General features: G+C 37.6%; 1 protein-coding gene, 1 long non-coding RNA gene and 1 pseudogene across 3 annotated transcripts; 2 read left to right on the top strand and 1 right to left on the bottom strand.

The window, feature by feature from the left end:
• Positions 1–244: 244 nt before the first annotated feature.
• On the bottom strand, positions 245–6724 carry LOC149791427 (uncharacterized). Of its 2 annotated transcripts, XM_089969956.1 has the most exons (6): positions 6004–6724; positions 5246–5441; positions 2701–4706; positions 1961–2187; positions 1561–1738; positions 245–1096 (listed from the first exon to the last, which is right to left on the bottom strand). In XM_089969956.1, exons 1-6 carry the CDS (start codon positions 6479–6481, stop codon positions 861–863), a joined length of 3321 nt encoding a protein of 1106 aa, XP_089826082.1. In that variant the 5' UTR covers positions 6482–6724; the 3' UTR covers positions 245–860. The 2 variants fall into 2 exon arrangements, with proteins under 2 accessions (XP_089826082.1, XP_089826081.1); XM_089969955.1 differs by lacking the exons at positions 245–1096; positions 1561–1738 and having other exon boundaries at positions 1747–2152.
• A 1146-nt stretch (positions 6725–7870) lies between these two features.
• Positions 7871–11703, top strand: LOC149791426 (uncharacterized; annotated as a pseudogene).
• Positions 11704–11719: 16 nt separating this feature from the next.
• On the top strand, positions 11720–12900 carry LOC149791425 (uncharacterized). The gene is made up of 2 exons (XR_016423353.1): positions 11720–11854; positions 12497–12900. It is a non-coding gene; the product is annotated as an uncharacterized LOC149791425 (long non-coding RNA).
• The last annotated feature ends 6092 nt before the right edge of the window (positions 12901–18992 follow it).

Below are 18992 nucleotides of genomic sequence, written 5' to 3'. Positions count from 1 at the left end.
TCCTTCTCACATGGAACTCAAGACATTAATTTTCAAGCTCATTTATTAAACTATTTTAGTACTTTCAAGACAATTCTAATAAATTCGTATAACTTAAACTCTAAAATGATGAGGCCGCAATTAAAAATATCTTTGTTTCCCCTTACCCTACCCAACAATTTGAAGTTGGGTAGGTAGGTAGGCTAATAATTTTTTTTTCTCATGAAATTCATGACACTATAAACTGACACATAGGAAACAGAAAAACGATAAATTCAACTTTAATAATAATACTGAAATACAGTAACTCATGAACTGAAATACAGTAACTTGTGAACAAGTTTAAAATGTTTTATAGACTAGATTAGTTTTTGATAAGGGCTATTCCAATAAAAATACTCCCTGCAGGCATTGGCCAGGGTACCAATTTAACAGATTTACTCAAATTTTGAAACATATATTAAATGAGAGTAATTTCAATGAAATATAAAGATACACATGTAAAGGTGCAAGAAGTGTTTTTTTCCGAGTTTTTGAGGAGTGTTGGGTTAAGGTAGATATTTGCTGGAATAACCCTTAGTATTTTTTCTGACTAGGTCAAATGTATAAAAATGTTTTAAAATAATTAATAAAAGTATTTTAAAAGTCTTGAGTATTCTTTCTGACTAGTATCATTGGGTTCAATATATAATGAGACTTAACATATTTGCAAGACCTGTCAAAATGCACAAATATAAAGTTAGACATTGAATAGTGTCTCAAATATGCAGAAACATGTCAATAAAGTAATGTCAGAACACTAAATACATGTAGAAATCTAACTAACAAAAAAGAAACAAACAATGCAAAACATCATTTTAAATGTCACTAAGAGCTGCTGGTTAGTTTTTAACTGGGTTTCGTTTTGGAATGTCCTTTCCAGATGCTAAACATTGCTGGCACACTGGTAGAACAGTACGGAATCTTCCAGTCATTTCCTGGGATTTTTCTGCTCCTATGGCTCCACAATGAGCACAAATATCTGGTCTGCCAATGTTGCTGGCATAGTATGGGAATTCAATGTGTACAGCACAAGACAATTGTAGTCTTACAAACACTTTTCCCTGTAGGATGTCTCCTAAAATATATTAAATAGAACACCAATTATCCAAAATTGAACTTTAATGTCCGAAGGTGACTAGACATGATACACAACAAATAGCATATAGAACCTGAAACTAAATCTGTAAATAATTATCTTTATAAACACAGAGAAACTAGTATAAAAAGATAAATGAGCAACTTGGACTTCACTAAAAATTGGGAGCATGGACCAGGAAACAGGAATACTTGTAAAATAATATTCACATTAAAATTTTAGTGCAATGGCTAGTACTAAGAGAAAATCACAGTTAAAAAAAGCAATATCTGACATGAAAGAGCATTAAAAACTATCTGGGCTCTCTGACAGTGTCAGACATGATTCTAAATCAAGGTAAGAGTCAAACCGCATTCAGTATGTGAAGAGTGTATAGGTATATTTTTGAATAAAGTATTAAGGACTTGGATAAAAGTATAAAATATTAAATCATTAGAACTTACCATCAGGTGTGATAACAGAACCACAAGTATAGTCGTATTTCTCCAAAGTATGTGTCAAAGCTCTCTGGTCTCTTGCTGTTAGTTTCGTCTTAGCGTATATGCATCGTGGTTTTAGACACTCACAGCAGTTAACAGTTTGTCTAACATTATGTCCCACAAGAATACTGTTTTTACAACCCTGTAAAAAGAAACATAAATATCATCACTTGTGTTTTAAGTGTTGTGTAGTGACATGCCCTCTATTTTGTAACTTATTATGTTACAAGGGGTTCTATTAAAGTTGCAGTTTCTTAAATAACTTTTTTATATACATGTGTTGTTATTATTGCACAATTTATAACTGTTAAATCAATACTTTATAAAACTTCTATATTTTAATAAGATTTATGAACATCCTTACCTGTTGTTCTTGTGCCACAGCAGCTACAGTTTGCTTTAAACTAGACGGCCTGTCCTTATCTGTAGTTTCTTTACCAAGCAGTTCATCAAATGGCTTGTAATGCTGTCCAGTTATGTCTAATATGGGGTCTGGTAACCACGCCCATTCCCTCTCTGGAGTAGGACAGCAACCCTCATCATGACATCTTCTGATCTGAAAGGAGTAATGGCGTTCATGGCAGTGATCAGCTGTAATAAAATACCAAGAGACATGAAAATCTTTTATTTAATAGAAAGGGCTGACATGCAGGGACATTTAACACATCACTTTTGAAAATGAGCCAATAAGTTTAAGGACTAAATTATGTTTGAGTTATGTTTCATATGAAGAAAAAATGAGAAAATGCACAATGAACGGATTCCTGGCATAATGTTTAAGAGTAGTGCCCTGGGCCATTAAATTAATATTTCAAAATAATTCCTGTCGACTTACAAAGACAATTTGTATGCAATGTTATTCTATTTTTAAAATTTGTGTATATCTGTAAATAAATCATGATTTATCTGTCAATGTTGAGTTTTTATAATGTAGAAGTCTAACAAATCGGGAGAGCTGCATGTCCACTTTCAGTTTGGAATTATAAAATGCTCTGACACTCACCCTTGAAATTACGGACAGACTGACAAGATATTGCAACTTCAACCCTGGCACTTTCTGAGTGTCGCAAGCAATAAAAATGTTCTGTAGATCTCTGTACTTACCAATAAATTTTTTCAGCTGTGTTGCATGGCTAAGTTGCTGCTGCTGATACTTTCCAACTTTGATGGCAGGGTCTATAAGGGTCACTTCAGCTTCAGCCATTTCAACATCAGCATCCTCTGCTGCTTTAAATACTTTGAAAGACTTTTCCTTAAGCTGGACTCTCTCTGTTCTTGAGGACAGGGTTTTGATCATAGGTTGAACTGACTGTAGCCATTCTGTTTTAATTTGATTGTTTTTTCCAGCTTTTGTTCTGATTTCATTCATACTTCCGCATGTTTTCAGAATTGTTTCTACATCAGATGAGGCAAGCTCTCGTGCAAGTGCAGTGTTTTGGAAGGCAATGTTGAGAAGTGACATAATCCGCTCAGCCGGATTAGTCCAAGAGTGACCTGGTGCAGTTCTGCAGGCAACTAAGAATTCTAACCGGAGTCTTCTGAATAAAACAATCAATGACAACTTTACTGCTCCATATGTGACCCGATGGTCAGGACCACCATCTGTGTACATAAATAAAGCTGGTTTGTTCTCATTTTTAGCTTTCAGAATAGTTTCAAGCTCTACTATGTGACGGAAGGGGGTGCTTGCCTGGAAGATACTATCTTTGAATGTAACCGAGACTTGTCCCCTGTAGAATGTTTCTGTTGCATCACCTGGAATATCTACATCAAGTACGACAGAAGGAGTAAGTGAGCCTTTGCTCTGCACATCATGATCAAGACAGGAAAGTACTGAATTCATCGGAACTATGGATTTCTTCCCTCTTACCCCTGTTGAGGTGAAGAGATCAGGTTCTCCAAAGTCCAGCTTAGACTTGTCGTCCATACACACAAAATTACTAATGTCTCTAAATTGTGTTGCATATGCTCTACAATATTTAAAAAGAGCTGAACAGTAGTGATCATCTTGGTGTTGTGCACGAAGTTGCCTGGTCTGTACTTTCAATCTAATAGGTACTCTACCTTTGTATAACTTGGCTACATTTTGATGTGCATTTTTTGGAACAAATGCTAGTAGGACTGATGACTCACTGGGAATATTGGTTCCTTCTGGTACTTTACTTTTCACCTGCTCTATCATATCCCTAACAGACAAAAAACGTGAAATATGCTCTGTATTGTGTCTCCTCTCATCTGCAGCAACCATGTCCTGAATCTCCTTTTCAAGGGTCTGAAAAAATACATCGAAAGTGTCATTAGGTCTACCCTTATTTAAGTGACGTAAATCTACCACAAGATCAGGATCAATCCCCAAAACAGAAAGACGTACTCGGTTATCTATTTCCTTATTTTGATCTGCTGAAGCATCATTTGTAAAGGTTGTGTAGATAGACCGCAAAATGTGTGGAGGTATAATGGTTCCAGCAATATTTCCGTAAGCATTGAAGAACTCCTGTCTCATTTGTCTTGTGTGATATTCAGGCAGTTTACTGCGTAAGCTGTGCAAAACTTGGTTGTCTCTCATAAACATTTCCGAAGAAGACATCCCATCTTCAGGAATTCTCCAGATAAAAGAAATCGCCCCAATCCCTCCACCAGGGTCGTACCTTAACATATGTACTGGTATGGTCAGACAAAGTTTCTCAAAATATCTAAATCGTTGTTCTGGCCCTTTAAATGGTTCATTTAAATGCAAATCTTCATCAAAGAAGAGAGGTTGAAACATTGCCATCTGAGATACCTGACCATCCAATCGACTGTAACATGGTAAGATTTCATCTTGTCTAGGACGATGTGCAATGGAGAGATTGGAATCAATCTGACGAACTGGATTCATTTGTAATTGTCGTGATATCTGTTTTTCATTTGCTTTTTCTAAATAATCTGCATAAGACTGTAAACATCCAGTTAAGGTTTCAATGTCACCTCTTATGGTCCAATGCTGTGTAAAAGGTCTTGAGATTAGCCTGAATAAACACTGGACTTGTAACTTCAGATCTTTTGCAGTAAGCTGTAGACGTTTTTGCTTCTTTCTTTTATAATCATTAGCACCATCAAACTTTAAAAACCTGTAAAAAAGGTAAGTTACAACAAAATTACTGAACAAGGATAATCAATCTCTGACAAATGTCACGGAAAAGTAAAGTAAGCAAAATGGAGGTTACTACATGTACATAATGGAGAAATTGACAACCGCAATGGTCCTGACTTTGTACAGGCTTAAATGAAACCGTGGAAGGTTGAACCAGATTTTATGGTGCTATAAAACCACCCTCTTCCATCGCAATATTAGGGTTGGGTAGCAACACAAAAGAAATAAAAAAGTCAAGTGTTCAACCAATTTTTTAAATCTTATGACATTGAACCTTTATTTTAATCAGCTTACCAAATATTAAAAAGTCTATGTCATATTTTCCTTTAACGTGAGATAGTATTGCTTGCTCAGTTTTATCATTGAAAATCAAAAAAAAAAAAAAAACTATGGACATTAAGACACTTACTATATTAAATTTCTCTAGAATTATGTGTTGCAGGAATGTTTGTAATAAATATACATTGAATAAAGATTAATCTTTTACTTCAATTTAATATTATCAAAGATAAACACCTCTCCGGGATGTGCTTGATTCTTGTCAGGTGGGCCGCTCTCTCTTCTATTGTGGACATGTTGCCACTTATGTACCACAAAGCATTTACTAGCACCAGGACTTGTTCAGATATACTCTGGTGGGACATGCTTCCAGGAAATTTGTCTCCACATTCTATCATATCTTTGACTATGCCGTTAAACAACTCATCTTTAGCTGAAAAAATGGAATAAAAAAAACCTTTCACTGAGATGGAATGGCCAGCTTTACTGATAGATAATATTAAATGAGATATGAGATGTGGAATAAGTGTACATGGCACACAAAAAACAGACAGCAGTCTTCAATGTGACACCAGTTACTGTTGGCTGTCTTGCAATCGTGCCCCATGGCAGATAAAATTCAAAACCTTGAATCTAATATCAACAAACGGATTTCATAATTAATAGACTTTAACACTGCCATATTCATTATGCACTGCAGGTATCAAAATAATGTTTTAATCATGTTTATGTATGTCTTTAATGTTTTTATTGTCTGCTTTTGTTTTGTATGTTATATATGTATAGTTTTTGCTATATTGTGTATGCTCTGTGTTTATTGTCGGTCAAAGCTTAAACATTTGTACTTGACAAACTGACTTTAAATATATTATTAGGAAGGCAGTAAAAATTCTAGAAAGATTGCAGTTGTCAGAGGGTGCATGAATTCATTTCTAATAACTGTCAGACAGATGTTTGAAAATAACATTATTTCATATATAAAAAATTGTTTATACCAGTGAAACGCTCAGCATTTGTGTCCTTAAGTTGTGGTAGCTTTGTTGCCACGGAAGTAGACATTAAAACAGAAAAGGCAGTCCGTGTAGGTGGTGCTTGTTGATTTTCTGTACTAGTAGTAGTTGAGGAAACATCATCCAACCCAACACTTTCATCACGGGTCACCGTAAATGTAACATATTTCAGTCGCTGATTAAACTCTTTCACCACATGCAGACCTTCGTGAAGGTCTGGATGAAAAGTCATCGTTCCATCCAGTTTGTCTGATAAACTGACGTTCAGTACATCTGCTTTATGAGGGCGAAAGTCTGTATCATTGGTAATGTCGTGATATACATCATCCCATGTACACTCCGTTGAGTATTCTAGTATTCTGTTGTTACAAATTTTTTTGTTTGATTTCCCGCATTTCGCGATTACGCTTACACATATAATGAAATCTTCTTCGTATTTTCTTTTGCCGGCCATGCCGGTCATGATGCTTTTCCTATCTAATTTAAACACCTTGCAACAAACGTTTTTCGCGCGCTAGTGACATCGATTTTGTTGACTGCATGAAAATACGGATCGCACAACGAAACGAAACGAAAAAACGAACTTTTGAACAAAACGAAAAAAAAAAAAAATACTATCGCAAATTTTTCAAAAAATTTTTTTCAGTCGGCGGATTTTAAGAGGGTCGGTCGGGTAAGGGGAAACAAACTTAATTTTAATTTTGGCCTTATTGATTATAAAACACTGTTCACCGACAGCGAATGGAATAAAATTCAATTGTTCGAATGGCATTATAGTTCCTTTTGTAAGAAAGAAGCATCAGACTACGAAGATGAGCAGGAAAGTAAATGGGAATTCTTTAGATTATGTAAAGAGTTGGCAGAAAAAGGACAAGAACTCTATCAGTTGTGCTTGAAGGTATGTCAGCGGAATGTTGCTCGAAAGTTTGCTGCTGATGCAATAAATGGAATTACTATCCATCTTGAAAGTATCCATCGACCTGAGAAAATAGAAACCGACACAGAAAATGCTCTTAGAGACATACCTGCTCCTCAGTTTCAAAATATTATTTGTTTTCAGTGCACAAATGTGTGTGCACATAAAGCAGGAGTACACATTGGTATCGAATTGCAGGAATTGCAACATAATATTGAAATGTATGATGATATGTCTCTGATAGTTCATGCCTCTCTGAAGAAAAGTCACAATGTTTATGTGCCTGTCATACTCTTCTTTCCCAAAGGCTGCCTTCCGCCTGGTGAGCGTTTTCTTGCAAGAAAATCTGGAAAACTCCAACCCCATTATGTGTCACTTTCATCTTGTCTGGATGACCAAGGTCTCCCAGAGGAATATAGAATTCTTGACTCCTTTTGCTTTCAATGTTTTAAAGAGGAGAAACATTGGCTTGCTGATCCCTTAGATATGAACCACTTTCAAATAATGAGAGAATGGCGCTTGCACGTTCCTTTACCATTCCAGTGTTTATTAGAACAAACAATACTGAACAAAGACAGCCTCAGGCGTCGATCATCAGATGATTTCTACACATCAAAACTATCCTCTTTATATTGCCATTTCGATTCATCACTGAACATACTTAACAGAAATTACTGTGGTCTCATACAAGATATTGTCACAGATGAGTTGTTCATCAACTACTATAACATCACATCTGTTTTTTCCATAACATCGACTACCAATATGAGTCAAAGTCTACGAAATGGAGACAGACGTCTTAAGAAAGCTGCAGATCCAGAACTTTGTCACTTTAAAACGTATCTGAAACCATATCCACTTTGCTATATAAAAGGAAGTGATGTCTCATCTTCTGAACATTTGGTTTGTCTCAAAGACTGTCATCTTATATTTTTCATGGACAATCTGGTCCAGCTCACCATGAAAACTGACCCACAACCTGGTGAAAGGAGAATAAATCAACTATGCACCCTGCCCATTACAATCAAAGGCATTCCAAAAGATTCAAACGATGTATTAACATGGCATCTTCCACTGTGTGAAGAAAAAGCTAATTGTGCATGCAAGGAAGCACCACCGCTGGAAAAAGAAGATCTAGAATGGGTTCTACTAAAGATGACCTCTGATGAAGAGTGTGCTTTTGAACGTTTTCAGCAGCAAGCCAAATGGGGCCTGAAATACATATGGACAAGACTTACATCATTACAGCCCTTCACAAACATTCTAGGCAAAGCGGCTTCGATGGAAAATTCAGAATTTCAGGAAGAAAACATGGATCTAGATGAAAGCTTTTCATCCTTGGCCATTCATGATTTGGAGAAAATGGATAAAATCAGTAATAATGATAGAACTGAAAACTTCCCACTAAACATCTCCAGTGAAGATATAGAGAGCATTAATGGAGCCATTACCTCCATTAGATCAGTTGACAGTAATGGGGATACAATCGAGGATATGAAAAACATCCAGGATGATCCAAATGTATCTTGTGATTTGTTACCATATATTGATGTCAGTGATATAGATGAGGAGGATGTACATCCAACGTATAAAGATAAAATGAATAAAAAAAAGAGGAAAAGAAGACGAAGAGGAGGAGGAAGAATATTCAAATATTAGGATAAAAGTTGGTGCTAATAAAGATATTCTCCAAGATGTTCAAGCCCTCCTTGAAGAAATACAGATACCATTTATGACAAACAAAGATGAAACTGTTGTCTGCAGTATTGATAGTAGCATACTAGAGTATCAGGATCTAAACAACACACCATCACAGCCACTATTATGCCGCCATCCTCCACCCTCCATTGGTAGAGATGACGACATAGCCACATTGAAAGTGGTTCTGGATGATTTTTTGGAGAGGCTGAACTGAGTGAAACAAATGATAAGGTTCTGTTTGCACCTGACTACAAGATTGCCAGAAATCTTTTTAAGCTTATAGATGGGAACAAAAAGTATGCAACATTTCTTCCAGAATTTCCAGTACTGCACTTGAGAAAGTCTAAAATCATGAATTTAATATCAGCTTATGAAACATCAGGCCTCATTCATATACTGAAATATATGAGAGATGATGATATTGAAAAAGACTGCAGTAAATTGGTAAGTATCGAGAACATCGAGACAGCCACGCGAAATGTTTGGCGATTGTCAGCAGCTTTGCATATCTAGGTTATCATCACGTTTATCAACTCGCTACCACATTCACATGCAGAGGAGCTGGAAAAAAATTTGTGTGATCAGGAGTTATCCATCAGCCAGCTTGAATTGAGATGGGGACAAATGTTGAAAGAATTCATTAAGAAAACATCCACTGAGAATAAAACGTTTTCCCTGCATATTGATATAATGAGGCATTGTGACGAAATTGTAGCCATCGCCGTTGCTGAAAGACTAGGAGAAAAAGATGGATACAACTTACTATTGGCCAGTGTGAAGTCTTCACTTCCGTTCTCATTCTTAAATGGAGCTTCCAGTTATGCTGGATTTTGCACACGGCTTTTGATAGAACATTACAAATCAAGTCACTTTCACAGACAAATGAAACATGCTCTATTCAGTACCTCTCACAATGGTAGTATTGTCAGGTTTGGATTAGACACTGCTCGAGAGATTGACCACAGAGATGCAAAGAAATGTATTCGACCAGGGGCCACACTAAGCAATGTAATGATAAGGATGTCCACAGTAGACGAGCAGAGACAAGTCCATAAAGTAATCCAGTCTGTCATCTCAGGAGAGGATGCTTCAAAGATTAAGCAAGATGAGAAAAAAGATGAAGAGATAGCATCCAAAATTTCAGAAAGGTACATGGGAAGAAAAGCCAGTGATAATCACTTGGGCCATATTGTAAGAACAGTTGGTCTGATACATCGAAGAAATGGAATGTCATCAAGTTTTGATCCCATTCTAAGAAATGTATATCACAAGGAGAATCCAGAGGTTCAGCAAGAGATGTTAGATTCAACCACAGAAGAGATAGGAACATTCATGATTCACAGATATGCAGCAAGAGAGTGTCTATTGGGTATGACACTTAGTGATTGTCCTAACATTGAATTGATAAACGGACCCAGACATCTCATTAACAGAATAAAAAAGATCAAAAGGGTCAACAATCAAGAGGACTAAAGGCGTACCAAAAAATACATCATGTAAGAGCATGAAAGAAAAAAGCGAGGAGAAAAGAAAAAGGGCAGTAAAGAAGATGACAACGATTGTGGACTGTCTAAGCTCTTCCATGAATACTTGTCAGTCAATCTTTAAGCCAGATGGGACAAAATCATCCACAAATAAATCAGCTGGTGTGAAAAGAGCTCTTCTCGAGTTGATAAAGAAAATATCTGATACCAGAGCTACAAGTGAGCAAAAGGACGATTTGCCAGACTTAGATGAGTTCATCCTAACAGATTTCAAAGCTGTTCCACCGACCATAAAGGAACAAACGAAAGCTTCAGTTGTAGAATTTGCCGGTGTGAAGTTCAAGACATCAGCTTCGACTGGAGACCAGTACTTAGAGCACGTATCAAAGGCAATTCTTCACAAGCTGATAGGACACCTTCCAAATTTACGTCACATTGTTATATGTGAGGCAAAATATTCCTTCACACCAGACACACTAAAAGCACATACAAGAAAAATGCGGGATTCTAAAGGAAAAATATCTATCTTACATTTGAAGGAAGAAAAAGAGGTGATCAGTAAAGATAAATTTCACAAGCCCTCTGTTGTGGGAACAGCGACCGGCAAGAAACTTGTAAGTTCCTATTTAGGCAATCACATTGATCAGCTTCTTCTTAAGCAAAATATTATACTGGATATAGACAGTGAAGCTCTGCTGACAGCATGTCATTGCCAAGAGGTCCCCTGCACATGTTGTCCCTTCACAACACCACTGAGAGTTCGATTTACTTCCGAATCAGGAATTGTTGGTATGGAGAAGCTGTCTAACATCAGGCAGAGAAAGGGAGAAGCAGAAATGGCTCAACTTGATTGGATGAAGGAGCTTGATGCTGAGTTGTCTGATGGAGATTCTGTTGTCAACTTTGTATCATCAGCTGATATCGACACAGTCCTAATTCACCTATTTGGTATCAGTCTCCACTGGAAAAGAAACCAAACTGGAACCTTTACACGCCCTGTTTATGTTTGGCTACAGAAACAAAAGCCTGAGCTGTACAACATTTCCAAAATCATAGAAAGTATTGAAAGATACTTCAATAAGAAGTATTCGGCGGCTCTGATTGCCATCATTTTGTGCATGGAAGGAAATGACATTTTGCCACGACATTATGGAATTTCACACGAAAAGATTTTAATGAAAGCCATTGACAATCAAGGTCTTGAGCTTTTCAAACTCTTTCACATGGAAATCCATGATACAGATGAGTCAGTTTCATCCATAATGCTAAATATTGATGCATACATTTCCTTTTTAAAGGATTTGTACTGTCCAAAGATCTACAATGCAGCTGCATTGTCCTTTGAAGAAGTAAGGCAAATGACAATCAAAATGCCTGGGAAAGAATTCCGACATCCACAAACATGGATGCCCCCGGAAAGTGCCCTGAGGAATTTAGGAAGCCTTATTCAAGTTCAGATAGATTATTTATTGACTATATGATGTCACGAGGCCGCTTTGCCAGATCTTCTTCGATACTGTTGTATTTCCATGTGTCCAGACGGTGAAGTTTATTACAGTTTTGGAGATGATGTTCATGTATCTGACAAAGAACAATTATTATCAGAGGAGCTACTCCAGGAGAAAATTAATTGTGCGAAACAAACTAGAGTACGAACATCAAAGAAACGTGCCTTGCATGATACACCATGCAAACAGAATCCGAGAAAACGACAGCCTCTAATGTCAACTCCAAGGTAAGCATACAAACATTTTTAACTCAACAAATTTCTTTTTTCTCTCTTTCTCTTTCTTTTTGGGTTCTCAATGAACAAGCTGTGCAGTTGAATTTGAATTGTAATTAAGCACACCACACATGCATACATGTACATTGCCGTTATACACAGTTTAAATTATTCTATTTGATCATAAAATGCTTCAGTAAGGTTTATCAGATAGCTATTCATAAAATAAACAAAATTATTTTTAGACCATTTTAAATGTATAGCTACTTCTCATATATTTCTGCTTCTCATTTTTCCTGGCAACATCTTTGAAAGAAAAACTGTTAACTTAGCCGCTAAATATGGGGAAAATTTGTACTGGACTGTTTTGGTCAAACGTCACATATCAAATGGCCAATTGTAGATCAATTTACATTTTATCAACATCAGTACTTATTTGTCTCAGTAGATACATTCTTCTTGGGACAAAAACTTTGCATGCATCTATGTGTTAATTATCCGTATTAAACTGATTTATATACCTTAACGTGGTGCATCTATATATACAGTTTTGAGGAACCCATAAATCGCATTCCATCAAGATCTATTTTTGAATCTAAGTTTCATTGTTTACCATACAGCAGTGTACATGGATGAATTTGTGTTCTTTTCGAGAAAGATGAAGTTTTCCTAGCGATCAGCAACCAGACGTTGTAAAACACAACAAATAATGTACTACAGGACTTAGAAAGGAATGATGAAAATACTGAATGGCCATTAAAGTCCAATGCAATTCAGATAGGATAACGACTCATACCTTAAAAAGGAATTCATTTGAAATGGAAATAACACAGAATGTGGACAGTGTACCCCATAGGGCAGCATTTTGAACAGTTGTAAATACTATGCTCAAATAATTCTAGGATCTTGTAATAAGCATGGATAGACGCATAGTTGATATCGTACCATAGATGTTACCTCTGATGTGTTCTGGTTCGGATGTACGAAATGTTTATGTAAACTTTGACAATACTTTTAATTTACATATCATCATTTGGAAAATAAATATCAGATTCGTTCATTGGACTTTATTAATTTACAGTACAGTCTGCAATAGATGTTAAACATATTTTGTACAAAAGTGTTACAGTAGAAGAGTCATATGTAAAAACGGGGCATAGCAAATGATTTTTTCATAAGTTCATGTGTTTACCATCTTAGAATTTCTAAAAGTATTATGTGATATTTTTTTTCTAAAATGCACATTCATTGAAATTAAAAAAGCAGGTGCATTATTCTTTGAGACCGACAAATTACAATGTGGGATGTAACAACATGTATATGGACTATTCATAAAACCATATAGAATGTTTCTATGTGGCTGGAAGAAAAAAATCATATGAAGTAATAAGCCTTTATAGTACAGTAATGAAATGCATATAAAACGACACTCATTATATTGTCCAAACACTTGCTTCAATTGCAATATTTGGAGGTTCTGTGAACTAATAACCGGGTTCATACAGTAGTTTACACCAGCCTGGAAGAACTCATCAGGCTCACACAGGCATGGGCTTGGGATGTTAATAGCAGAGGGCCATTCAGCTGGGATGTCATATTACCTTGGATAGAAACTATCCAAATTTTTGGGGCCTGTCCTATGAGTAAATACGAGTGATGTTTATATTATCAAAAAGTTCTTTCATGTCATGCACAATGTAATAACGATCGCGCGTAGGTTGTAGGTCAAAGCACTCTATCATAAAGTGCTTGACAGTGAACGGTTCATTGCAAGAAATGCACTCTGGTGGGTCTTCACCTTTTAGTATGTGGGTGTGGGTGATATAAGTATGACCAATTCGGATTCTTGCAATGACTACCTCCTCCCTACGAATGGTTCTGTAGGAAGGACTCCATTCTCCTAGAGCTGGCTTGATTGCATGAAGTTTGTTATTCACGGCATCATTCCATGATGCCTGCCACTTCTGACGAAAGAACTTTCTGATACAAGGTTTAAAATCAGTATATGGTATTTTAAAATCAGATGGTTCTTGAGTAAGGGCCATTTTAGCAGCTCGATCTGCTTTTTCGTTACCTTTAATACCAATGTGGCTAGGTAACCAACAGTATATTATATTGTGGGAGACACTCAGCTCGGTATTTTTGATCAGTATGTTTTTCAATAATGGGTTCTCCAGTTTTCTATTGTGTAGTGACTGGAGTACTGATAGCGAGTCGGAGAAGATGATACTGTTTAAAATATGTTTCTTTTCTATATGTTGCAGAGCAAGGTCTATTGCTCTGATTTCGGCTGTAAAAATTGATGCTCCATTTGGTAAGCGAACTTGCGTTGTGTGATTTCCACAAACAAAGGCTGCAGCAGCCTTTTCCTCATCCTTTGATCCATCAGTGTAAATTCTGGTGTAGTTTTTAAATTCGGCGAGGAGTTCATGGTAAGAGTTGTGGAAGACAGAAGGGTTTGTTTCGGATTTTTTTCCATCGTGTAGCGTAAAACGTACTTTTGGTTGTTTAATTAGCCAGGGTGGTGTCTCGGACATAGACGTTTTGTGAATTTTATTAAGATCTATATTTGTAATGTCAAGGCTGGATGATATTCTGATGCCAAAGGAAGGTATGGCGTTTGGTTTATTTTTGTATAAAGTTTTGTATTTGGGTTGAAAAACAGCCGAAAAAGCAGGATTCAGAGGGTTTGATTTTAATTTGAGAGCATACTGTGCGGAAAGCATTTCTCTACGATGCGATAACGGTGGTTCATTCGCCTCAGCTACAAGGCTTTCACACGGGGATGTTTTAAATACTCCCAAAGCCAGTCTTATTCCCTGATGATGAATTGGATCAAGCATTTTAAGATATGACTTTCGGGCTGAACCATACACAACGCAACCATAGTCCAGTTTGGAGCGAATAAATGTTCTGTATAAATTTAGGATGACTTTTCTATCAGCACCCCAGTCAGTGTGCGCTACTACTTTAAGTAGGTTAAGTGCTTTTAGGCATTTAGCTTTTAAGTTCTTTAGGTGTGGAATAAAGGTCAGTTTTCTGTCAAAGATTATACCTAAAAATTTTGTTTCCTCAACAACTGGAATAGGTGTTCCATCCAGCGTGAGGTTCGGTTCATCGTGATGTTTTCGTAACTGACAGAAATGCATGCATACCGTTTTTGATTTCGAGAATTTGAAACCGTTTGCATTGGCCCAATTTTGAATTTTGTTTATATTTTGCTGCAGGTGTCTTTCAATTGTATGCATGTCTTTTGACCGATAACATTAGAAAATCATCAACGTATAACGAGCAATCCACACCAGGAGTCAAACACTTGGTGATGCTATTAATTTTGATGTTAAAGAGCGTCACAGATAAAATACTGCCCTGGAGCACACCCATCTCTTGCTCGTGCAGATCTGAGAGGGTAGAGCCCACTCGTACTTTGAATTCTTTGTCGGAGAGAAAGTTGGATATGAAATAGGGCAGACGGCCTTTTAGACCTAGATCGTTCAGGTCATGTAGTATCCCGTACTTCCATGTCGTGTCATAGGCCTTTTCTAAATCAAAGGAAACCGCTACTAAATGTTCTTTCTTAATAAATGCATCGCGAATAAATGTTTCCAGTCTAACCAGATGATCATTGGTGCTCCGGCCATATCGAAAGCCACTTTGGAAAGGAGATATTAAATTGTTAGTTTCCAAATACCAGACAAGCCGAGAATTGATCATTCGTTCCATTGTTTTGCACACACAGCTTGTGAGTGCAATTGGTCGATAGCTGTTGGTTTCTTCGCTATCTTTACCGGGTTTGGGGACTGGTATTACAGTTGCTTCTTTCCAGATTATAGGTGCATTACCAGTAATCCATAAATCATTGAAGAGTTTCAAAAGAGATGTTAAAGATGATTCAGGAAGGTGTTTCAAAAACTGGTAATGTATTTCGTCAGGCCCAGCGGAAGTATCATGGGCCTTATCTAAAGCCTGCCTAAGCTCCGATAGTGAGAACAATTGATTATAACTTTCCGAGTTGTTGGATGTAAATTTTAAACGTGACTTTTCTTTTTGAGTTTTAAGTTTTCGGAAGGCTTCTGAATAATTAGATGATGAGGAATTTTTCGAGAAACTGTCAGCAAGAATATTTGCAATGTCACGTTTTGACCTAAAGTTGTTATTGTTCAGTGTCAGATGTCGGAGAGGGTTTTGTTTTCTCTTTCCGTTTATTTTGCGTATAGTGTCCCAAACTTTCTTAACAGAGGAACGAGAGTTTAAAGAAAAAACATATTTCTTCCATGATGCTCTTTTACTTTCTTTGATTGTGCGGCGAGCTTTGGCCCGGACAATGCGATATATATTTAAGTTTTCGGGCGTCGGGTGATTATTTAATTTTTTTAATGCTTCTCGGCGTTGCCATATGGCTTCCTTACATTCCTTAGTGACCCAAGGTTTTAGGGTTCTTTTACAGTTTGTTGAGGACTTGGGGATAGATTCTTCTGCAATGTCGGTTAAAATAGATGTAAAATGCTGAATGGGATCGTTAACATTGAAAACTGTATCCTCATTCAGCCTAGTTTTACAGAGTGTTTCGAACTTGGCCCAGTCGGCTTTCTTTAAATTCCATTGTGGAATTACTTCATCAATTGTAGAGTTATGATTTACAAGGGAGATTGGGAGGTGATCGCTGCTGTGAAGGTCATCAGCGACCTTCCATTCATAGTCCAAAAGCAGCGAAGGAGAACAAATTGTCAAATCGATGCATGTGTATGTACCCGTGCCTGGGTGTAAATATGTAGGTGTTTTGGTATTATATAGACACAGATCGTGTCTAGAAATAAGGTCTTCAACTTTGTGACCTCTGTCACTTATATGATTCGATCCCCATAAAATGTTATGGGCATTAAAATCCCCGAGTAAAACAAATGGCGCGGGAAGCTGTTGAACAAGGTCGTCTAATTCGTTTGGTACTAGGTTAGTGTTTGGTGGTAAGTAAATAGAGCAAAATGTAATCACTCGATGTAGAGTGACGCTTACAGCAATGGCTTGTAAATTGGTGTTTAAATGAATGAAGCTATGAGGAGCTCTGTTGTTCACAATAACAGAAACTCCTCCTGATGCCCTATCAACATTTGGAGAGCAGGTGTTCAACAGGGAGTAGTTTTTAAATGTGATATTGTCCGTATCCTTCAAGAATGTTTCATAGTACCGCAGGATCATGTTCGTTTAAAAGCAGGAGAATATCATTGTAATTTGCTTTAAGTCCTCGGCAATTCCATTGTATGATAGTGTTTTTCATTATAAATTTAAATTAAAGATTGTGGAGCTACGTTAGACCTTTCGCAGAGGGAATTTGTTTTGTTATTTCTCTGGAGGAAGTACGGGGGTGAATTTTTGTTTGTAGGTCTGGAGTTCCCTTGGGCGCATGGAGCAGATTCTTCTGCATCCATGCTCTCGATGTCTCCAAACCTGTTATAAAGTTTGATGGGGTCATCTGACCCCTTTTGTTGCCTGTTTCCATGAGATTTATTTATTTATTTTTTTTGGTGATTTATGTTGTTGGGTATTGCTGAATGTAATTTGTGTAGATGCCGTGTTTCTCTGTGATTGGTAATGAGGGGTGTTTGAGCTTGGTGTTGAATCGGGTGCTTCTGTTTGTGTTTGAGCGTCCTTCGTTGTTTTAGGATTGCTCTTCACTACAGTGGAGAAGGATGGGCCAGGATGGGCTGTTTTCGCCTGTACAAGTTTTCTGGATTCTGGATAGGGAATATTATTTGTGTATTTTACCCTCTGAATTTCCTTCTCCTGTTTCCAGGTATCGCAATCCTTGGAATTTGCGTGGTGCTCTTTTCCACAGTTGACACAATGCGGAGTTGCTCTACAGTCAGCTTCCTGATGAGAATTTTCTCCGCATCGGCCACATATTTGGGTTTTAGAGCAGCGGTCTTCGTGATGGCCGTATTTTTGACACTTATAACATCGAAGGGGGTTTGGAATGTAGATCTCAACCTTCACTTGCAAGAAGCCAACTTTGACCACTTTGGGTACAGTTGGCTTGTTGAAAGTGAGTACAATGGTGTTGGTGTCCTGCAGGTTATTATTACGTTTGATACGTATTCGACGGACTGCAGTGACACCTTCACTTTTCATTCCTTCAATGATATCTGCGTCGGTGACTCCAGCCAAGTCACGACAGCGAATCACGCCTTTGGACGTATTGAGTGTGGTGTGAGCGAATGAGGTCACTGGAATATCGAAGAAAGTTTTTATCTTCTTGATATTGTCTGACTGACCTCGTCGCTCACATTCCACGAGAAGGCAACCCGATTTCATTTTTTTGACACTCTTTGGCGTACCAATCAAACCTGTAATTGTTTTCTCGATCACAAACGGAGAGAGTGAAGCAAGGGATTTTGCGGCATCTTTAGATTGTATTACCATGAAGCGTGGAAATGTGTCCACACTACATGGTTCGTTGTCCGAGTCAGATAAAGTTTTCGTACGTTTATTTTGATTTTTTTGGGAAATATCCATTTTGGCTAATTAAAAATTCAGCACCCGTGCTCCCCACCCACCAAGGAGTCCAACAAGGGGACACTTTTCAAGTGTCAGGGATACACTGATGCCATACTCAGTTGATAAAATTACCTTTGATTGACCCTGAAGTCGCCAGTTTCTAAGGTCGGTAAAATTACCCCCCGACTGACCCGTTAAGCCACCGCCTTCTAGAAAGTCTTCTAAGACTTGGAAAAGGGAAAGATAAAGGACTAGAATACAGGGGCAACGGTGGTATCAAGAGAGATACAAGGAGACAGATAAAGAAGGTGATAGAGTAAATAAAGACTTCCTAGGGCTCGGCGTGACCAGCCGATTTGTCGGAACCGGGCCCATCCCGACCACCCGTCTAAGAGAAGTAGAGGCCAAAGTAGTGTATTGCAGGGAAAGCCTCTGCTCAACTACCAGGATCCTTTCCTCCTCCGACACGGGACGCAACCCACGGCAAACAGGTTGCCTCTACTTAGTCGCCTTTTACGACACATAGCGAGGCACGTCGGGCCAATTCTACAACCCCGGACCCGCAGGGGGGTCGTCTCATTCAAACTCGGCAATTTACGGAATTGTGGTATCTTACATGCAATATAATCACTACCCGCTTACGATATTTAATTTATAA

The sequence above is a fragment of the Sinohyriopsis cumingii genome, chromosome 9 (genome assembly GCF_028554795.1).
Source record: "Sinohyriopsis cumingii isolate HCF-2022 chromosome 9, ASM2855479v2, whole genome shotgun sequence".
In the NCBI taxonomy this organism is placed as follows: domain Eukaryota; kingdom Metazoa; phylum Mollusca; class Bivalvia; order Unionida; family Unionidae; genus Sinohyriopsis; species Sinohyriopsis cumingii.
Note: the sequence above shows the minus strand (reverse complement) of the source record. Positions and strands in the feature narration are given on the sequence as shown.

Bases quoted from the DNA above. Each gene is read 5' to 3' on its own strand.
- LOC149791427 (XM_089969956.1), bottom strand. From the start codon at position 6,481: ATGACCGGCATGGCCGGCAAAAGAAAATACGAAGAAGATTTCATTATA. The intron at 2,188-2,700 runs GTAAGTACAGAG...ATTTTATTACAG, and splicing joins ACAGCTGAAAAAATTTATTG to CTGATCACTGCCATGAACGC. The intron at 1,097-1,560 runs GTAAGTTCTAAT...AATATATTTTAG, and splicing joins TTCTGTTATCACACCTGATG to GAGACATCCTACAGGGAAAA.